Source organism: Neodiprion virginianus, chromosome 6 (assembly GCF_021901495.1).
Source record: "Neodiprion virginianus isolate iyNeoVirg1 chromosome 6, iyNeoVirg1.1, whole genome shotgun sequence".
NCBI lineage: Eukaryota > Metazoa > Arthropoda > Insecta > Hymenoptera > Diprionidae > Neodiprion > Neodiprion virginianus.
In genome coordinates, this window is record NC_060882.1 from 11,333,141 (window position 1) to 11,341,169 (window position 8,029).

The 8,029-nt window shown below is 39.6% G+C and overlaps 2 protein-coding genes across 2 annotated transcripts; one reads left to right on the forward strand and one right to left on the reverse strand.

Annotated features, from left to right (window-relative positions):
• Positions 1-2,064: 2,064 nt before the first annotated feature.
• Positions 2,065-2,640, reverse strand: LOC124306853 (uncharacterized). Its single transcript, XM_046767947.1, has 2 exons — positions 2,501-2,640; positions 2,065-2,354 (listed from the first exon to the last, which is right to left on the reverse strand). The coding sequence occupies exons 1-2, from the start codon at positions 2,609-2,611 to the stop codon at positions 2,103-2,105; spliced, it is 363 nt and encodes a 120-aa protein (XP_046623903.1). The 5' UTR covers positions 2,612-2,640; the 3' UTR covers positions 2,065-2,102.
• Positions 2,641-4,891: 2,251 nt separating this feature from the next.
• On the forward strand, positions 4,892-5,590 carry LOC124306780 (uncharacterized). Its single transcript, XM_046767777.1, has 2 exons — positions 4,892-5,031; positions 5,178-5,590. Exons 1-2 carry the CDS (start codon positions 4,921-4,923, stop codon positions 5,427-5,429), a joined length of 363 nt encoding a protein of 120 aa, XP_046623733.1. The 5' UTR covers positions 4,892-4,920; the 3' UTR covers positions 5,430-5,590.
• The last annotated feature ends 2,439 nt before the right edge of the window (positions 5,591-8,029 follow it).

Here is an 8,029-nt window from a genome sequence, read left to right on the forward strand (position 1 = left end):
TTCAACCCTGCGAGACAAGAAACATTGGTGAGACTTTTCAAAATAGAACCAGGAAAATTGAATGCAACCTTGATCCATGAGCCATTCATCCTTTTGGCCCTATTTCTATATTTTGCAACTGAAGACTGATTTAACGGGGTTGCAAATTGACACACGATCGAGGCAAAGAATACAAAATTTACATACCTGCATGCAGATATCTGCCTAACAACGGCCTTAGGAATTTCTTTCTAATCAGGTTATCGTCGAAATGGTCTGTACAGATTCGAATGTGATGACAATCGTTGTTTTGCCTGACGAATTTCAAGCATTCGTCGCACCTGTGAACAAACTATGAAATAGTGCGCACCGATATATATATATATATATATATATATATATATATATATGTGATACTATGGGGAGTAATTGGATACGTGCGGCAAAAACTGAATCTTAACTTTGAGAACAAATATATAATTACGAACCAGGTTCATCGCCTATTTTTATCCTCGCCACAGAGATATTTGCTACGAGGGTAGTCATTGACGGTTGATCAGAAGTTATAAGATGGCCAGGGAATATTTCTTCGTGTCAGCAAAGAACTTACGTTTCGGCATCTGTCGGTGATCGAGAGAAGAAATGTTATTTATCGCTGGTTGAAATTCTTCGGTACCTTTTGACGTTGCATCTTATTACCATTTTCCAATTTTGATACTCAGTACTCACGTACAGCATTATTTTCAGGCCTGTTGAGCATTCACGCCATTCATATTATAATGGCATCCGTCGGGCGTTGGGCGTCCGTACGGTACGCACGTAGACCCGATCGGCTTCCAACATACGCGAAGAAGAGGGAACTTTCGCTCCCACAGGAGAGATGGCTCTGGTCAGGATCCACGGTCACCAAAAAAATTAAACAAACGCGCGTGAGCCGACATTATTCGCTGTAACACGACAAATTGATCGCCCTGCTGTAAAGGTAGTCTAAATATAGTTGCACAAAGGTGCTGTATAGTTAGAGACAGTCATTGCGTAGTGCACACAAGAAACAATAATGATAAAATTTTCAAGGTATTCTTCTAAAAAAGTCCGCCAACTACAACTAGCCCCGACTACTTAATTTCGTCGCTAATTCTACATCTTTAGTGTTGATTCCTTATTTTAGCCAAGAAGTTATGTACATACTTGGCAGTGAGGATTACGATTTGACCATTTTTTCTTTGTTGCAGGAATTGTATTGTTGTTGGTACTTATTTGAACGTACATTGTCATTTTGGTGGTTTCGAAGTTGCAAAGTGAAGTTTTATCGACAACTTCCAGTTTCATGTACTTGGCGCAAAGCTTTTGCACCAGAGGTGCTTTTGGTGGATTCAAAATACGCTAAGCGTTGCGTCTAACTAATCCTGTTTGGAAAAACATTCGTCTTACGACTTAACGCTAACTAGGTGTAAAATTCAACTTTTCACCCGCACAACATGAACGTTTTCCCATGCTTTATACCTAATATGACGAAAATAGCTATATCCAAGAGATGCTTGAGAAGACAGATTTTCGAAACATGCGGAACATTCGTAAAGTCCTGGACGGTTCGGTAATACGACGCTGGCACATGCGCTTGGCTGAAATCCTAAATTTTACACACTACGAATATCCGAGGCGGATGCCCACTATCGAAAAACTCAGTTTTACACACTGTGCCATTGAGCGTAAGTTACCTAACTCCGATTTCCTGCAATGTCAGTGGCACCGTCAGTGTTTCTCAAATAAAACTTCCCTTCGGTGGTGTCGTGAAAAAAGCGTGTGTCACGCGTACGGATGGGCGATATCTAATTCGTGCGATTGCAGCACTCGCCCTTACGGCTCGTGCTACAAACCTCACACTCCTCGAAAATCGCTCCTTTTTCGTAATTGTAACGCGATATACTATAGTAGTACGGGTACACGGTTCATACCATTATCAAACTTGCCAGATATTTTTATTTATAAACACAATAAATAAAATTACATAATCGAACGCACTGCAACGTCGCATGGTTAAATATAGTACGAAGAAAAATTTTCACAAAAGTTGAACCTGCAGCCGGATGAATATCATTCTCGATGAAAGAGATAACTCTTTGTCAGTCCGATTCTACGCTTTGCTGTACGTGAGCGAGGGTTGCACTTGATTCATCGGTATTCGTCGCAGTAACGTTATCATGACGGTGTCGGATATCTTTATTCGCTATTGCAAATTTCTCAGAGTTGATCTCGATTACCAATGATTCTTCACGTAACGTAAGCTTAATTATATTATGATTCTGGTACTCGGTGGCCGTGTTTTCAGAATTTCCCGTTGCTGCAGCTCCAGCTGCTTCTTCGCTATGCTCCGCCTGGTAACGACATTTTTATTACTTAGTATGAAATTGTGCTTCAAGATTATTTGCTTACAATACCTACGTAACTATCACTGACTACGATGAGATAACGAACATGCCGTGATTAATCGGCCAGAAGTCAAATTGCGCGCAATGCTTACCTCTGCGGCAGATAATGCTTCTTGATTCACAGATTGCCGTGCAGGCAAAGCCAAAGAGAATTGTGCCAGGACGACGACCGCCACGGTCAAGAAGATGAGTTGACTTGTCATGTTGATCGGATGTCTGTGCCGTTTATGGAAACGCAGTCGACTTTTATACGGATCGAAATTTACAACCGATATTGACATAGTTGTGAATTATCAATAAAATTTGTACACAACTGAGTCGACCTCTACTAGTTCACAGTTGTCCAAATGTTCTTACTGGTTGTGCAGGAACATCGTGCAGCCGAAAATAAATTCGTATTCACCGAGACCTCGTTTTTTATGATATTTCGCATAAGCGTTGACATACTTTGGAAAATGAGACCAATTACCGAAGGTCGAGATAATATTGCCTCAATAATGTACGCATCGGATGTAAACTGAAGGAAAAGCTAGCTTGCTTACAAGTCTTGCATGTTCCGATAATTGTCCTTGAGGTTTTGTTCTCGGTAATTTGACCGACATATCCAATCGACTTTACAATTCTTCCGAAGCCGACAAGAATGCTGCTTTAAAAATCGCGATTTCTATTAGGCCAAAATTTAGTTGGTAAAACGTAAGCAAGCTACAAATATACGCAACACAATGGAAAACGGATTAAATCAAGAATCTGTGACGACATTCAAAGTTTGGTTCAGAACTTGTAATATGTGCACCTACTTGCAAATTTTCAAATAAACTCGATTCCCTGAAGCAGATTCCAACAATTATCCATATCTTTGCAAATTTTAACTACATTCCACGATATTTTTTACTTCAACTGAATATATTTTCTGCTTCGATATTAATAACCCACTTTCCGGCACCCTTAGGCCTGAGCGAAACACGAGTTGCGATTCGATTCTGTAAAGTGAACGTAAGAATTCAATCAATAGTTTAGTATGTCACAATTTGTTTGAACTCAGGCCTCAGGGTGCCGTCATTCGAGTTTTATCGATACGCAAATTATGCCTGGTTTTGTTTTTCGATATTTAACACGGTCGGTAAAAACTGACTGCAGTAGCATCCCCTCAAAAAACGTTTTCCAACCTATATCTTGCTGCAACTGTCTTTTAATAAATTATGTTACCTTTTTTTCGGACAAATGAGTCACAGTTTTAATTTATAATCTCATATTACTGTAGAAACAAAATATCGCAGTACGTCTACTTAATCTCAACTTCACGTAGAACTTGTGTGCTTTTAGTATTGAATGTTTTTCTAGCTTTGTAAATAGCCTAAATAAGAACGGCTGGAGTTGCATCATTGAAATTTTCAATCCATAGTAGCAGAACGGCCAAGAAAACTTTAACACGGGATAATTTAATGTATCAAATTCCACACATTACGATAAGTTACATTACAAGACTTACAATACCTAGGGCGTGATGACCGTAGACATGTGGTAGTTTTATATCAGAAGTTGAGAACGAGATCCAAATTACGATAGACCTTTGAACTTGGCTCTAAATTGTACGAACAAAGTTCAACTAGTATTTACAGTATACCAGTAAATACAGATTGTATCTCAATTACTCTACCCAACAGTACTTATATTTAAATTGCCCGCAGTAATCTTGTATTCGAGAATCACATGCGGCATTCAGCTGCGCGACAAAAACTAAACGTATCACAAAATTGGAAATGTTTGCTTACCACCCGAAAAGTGGATTATTAATATCGACGCAGAAAATATATTCAATTGAAGTAAAAAATATCGTGGAATGTAGTTAAAATTTGCAAAGATATGGATAATTGTTGGAATCTGCTTCAGGGAATCGAGTTTATTTGAAAATTTGCAAGTAGGTACACATATTACAAGTTCTGAACCAAACTTTGAATATCGTCACAGATTCTTGATTTAATCCGTTTTCGATTGTCTTGCGTATATTTGTAGCTTGTTTATGTTTTACCAACTAAACTTTGGCCTAATAGAAATGGCGATTTTTAAAGCAGCATTCTTGTCGGCTTCGGAAGAATTGTAAAGTCGACTGGATATGTCGGTCAAATTACCGAGAACAAAACCTCAAGGACCATTATCGGAACATGCAAGACTTGTAAGCAAGCTAGCTTTTCCTTCAGTTTACATCCGATGCGTACATTATTGAGGCAATATTATCTCGACCTTCGGTAATTGGTCTCATTTTCCAAAGTATGTCAACGCTTACGCGAAATATCATAAAAACCGAGGTCTCGGTGAATACGAATTTATTTTCGGCTGCACGATGTTCCTGCACAACCAGTGAGAACATTTGGACAACTGTGAATTAGTAGAGGTCGACTCAGTTGTGTACAAATTTTATTGATAATTCACAACTATGTCAATATCGATTGTAAATTTCGATCCGTATAAAAGTCGACTGCGTTTCCATAAACGGCACAGACATCCGATCAACATGACAAGTCAACTCATCTTCTTGACCGTGGCGGTCGTCGTCCTGGCACAATTCTCTTTGGCTTTGCCTGCACGGCAATCTGTGAATCAAGAAGCATTATCTGCCGCAGAGGTAAGCATTGCGCGCAATTTGACTTCTGGCCGATTAATCACGGCATGTTCGTTATCTCATCGTAGTCAGTGATAGTTACGTAGGTATTGTAAGCAAATAATCTTGAAGCACAATTTCATACTAAGTAATAAAAATGTCGTTACCAGGCGGAGCATAGCGAAGAAGCAGCTGGAGCTGCAGCAACGGGAAATTCTGAAAACACGGCCACCGAGTACCAGAATCATAATATAATTAAGCTTACGTTACGTGAAGAATCATTGGTAATCGAGATCAACTCTGAGAAATTTGCAATAGCGAATAAAGATATCCGACACCGTCATGATAACGTTACTGCAACGAATACCGATGAATCAAGTGCATCCCTCGCTCACGTACAGCAAAGCGTAGAATCGGACTGACAATGAGTTATCTCTTTCATCGAGAATGATATTCATCCGGCCGCAGGTTCAACTTTTGTGAAAATTTTTCTTCCTACTATATTTAACCATGCGACGTTGCAGTGCGTTCGATTGTGTAATTTTATTTATTGTGTTTATAAATAAAAATATCTGGCAAGTTTGATAGTGGTATGAACCGTGTACCCGTACTACTGTAGTGTATCGCGTTACAATTACGAAAAAGGAGCGATTTTCGAGGAGTGTGAGGTTTGTAGCACGAGCCGTAAGGGCGAGTGCTGCAATCGCACGAATTAGATATCGCCCATCCGTACGCGTGACACACGCTTTTTTCACGACACCAACGAAGGGAAGTTTTATTTGAGAAACACTGACCTCGTGGGCATCCGTCTCGGATATTCGTAGTGTGTAAAATTTAGGATTTCAGCCAAGCGCATGTGCCAGCGTCGTATTACCGAACCGTCCAGGACTTTACGAATGTTCCGCATGTTTCGAAAATCTGTCTTCTCAAGCATCTCTTGGATATAGCTATTTTCGTCATATTAGGTATAAAGCATGGGAAAACGTTCATGTTGTGCGGGTGAAAAGTTGAATTTTACACCTAGTTAGCGTTAAGTCGTAAGACGAATGTTTTTCCAAACAGGATTAGTTAGACGCAACGCTTAGCCTATTTTGAATCCCCCAAAAGCACCTCTGGTGCAAAAGCTTTGCGCCAAGTACATGAAACTGGAAGTTATCGATAAAACTTCACTTTGCAACTTCGAAACCACCAAAATGACAATGTACGTTCAAATAAGTACCAACAACAATACAATTCCTGCAACAAAGAAAAAATGGTCAAATCGTAATCCTCACTGCCAAGTATGTACATAACTTCTTGGCTAAAATAAGGAATCAACACTAAAGATGTAGAATTAGCGACGAAATTAAGTAGTCGGGGCTAGTTGTAGTTGGCGGACTTTTTTAGAAGAATACCTTGAAAATTTTATCATTATTGTTTCTTGTGTGCACTACGCAATGACTGTCTCTAACTATACAGCACCTTTGTGCAACTATATTTAGACTACCTTTACAGCAGGGCGATCAATTTGTCGTGTTACGGCGAATAATGTCGGCTCACGCGCGTTTGGTTAATTTTTTTGGTGACCGTGGATCCTGACCAGAGCCATCTCTCCTGTGGGAGCGAAAGTTCCCTCTTCTTCGCGTATGTTGGAAGCCGATCGGGTCTACGTGCGTACCGTACGGACGCCCAACGCCCGACGGATGCCATTATAATATGAATGGCGTGAATGCTCAACAGGCCTGAAAATAATGCTGTACGTGAGTACTGAGTATCAAAATTGGAAAATGGTAATAAGATGCAACGTCAAAAGGTACCGAAGAATTTCAACCAGCGATAAATAACATTTCTTCTCTCGATCACCGACAGATGCCGAAACGTAAGTTCTTTGCTGACACGAAGAAAATATTCCCTGGCCATCTTATAACTTCTGATCAACCGTCAATGACTACCCTCGTAGCAAATATTTCTGTGGCGAGGATAAAAATAGGCGATGAACCTGGTTCGTAATTATATATTTGTTCTCAAAGTTAAGATTCAGTTTTTGCCGCACGTATCCAATTACTCCCCATAGTATCACATATATATATATATATATATATATATATATATATATATATATCGGTGCGTACTATTTCATAGTTTGTTCACAGGTGCGACGAATGCTTGAAATTCGTCAGACAAAACAACGATTGTCATCACATTCGAATCTGTACAGACCATTTCGACAATAACCTGATTAGAAAGAAATTCCTAAGGCCGTTGTTAGTACGAAACACTGTACCAACCATTCGTGAACTTCCTGAAAAAAAATCATCCCAAAAATCACACAGTCAGATATCTGCATGCAGGTATGTAAATTTTGTATTCTTTGCCTCGATCAATGTATTTTTTGTGATCATACCGTCAATGTGGAATTCCGGATCACAGATAAATATACAGAGTCGCATTAGCCAAAAACAGCCGAACGGAACACAGCCCACGAACAAACGTATAGGGTTCAAATCGAACCTTAGCTATAAAGTAAGCCTGTTTGATTCTGCTACTGGTATCAATCCAACTAGGTGCACATAGTAAATTTAATTTAACATCAAGTATCGACTAAGTGTACACGTCAATTGATATTGAGATATTCGATTATTATCAACTGTACGTTACGATTGGATACCGTAATATTATTTTAATATCGAATAACGTGTGTCGAATGCCATAAAAATATTTTTCACCTGCTTGATATAAAAACTAATTTTACAGTAATAAAATATTTTATTGAATTTATTAAAGATTGGCCGTTGAAAAGCGAGTGGCGGGTTGAGGGGGGCTGTTGTTCACGCTCCCACTTGAGAGAGGCGCCGAACGCCGTGTACGCAAAAATAAATTGCGACCTCATAGCGGCGTTCCCTTTATCTAATCCTTGCGAATCCTTAAGTACGTTTTCCCGTACTTTGCGCCTACTGAGACGAAAAATTTGTTGATATCAGGGGCGTACGACTTCAAACCCCTCGTGTGATCGCGCGATACTCGGGGCGTAAAGTCGAACTTC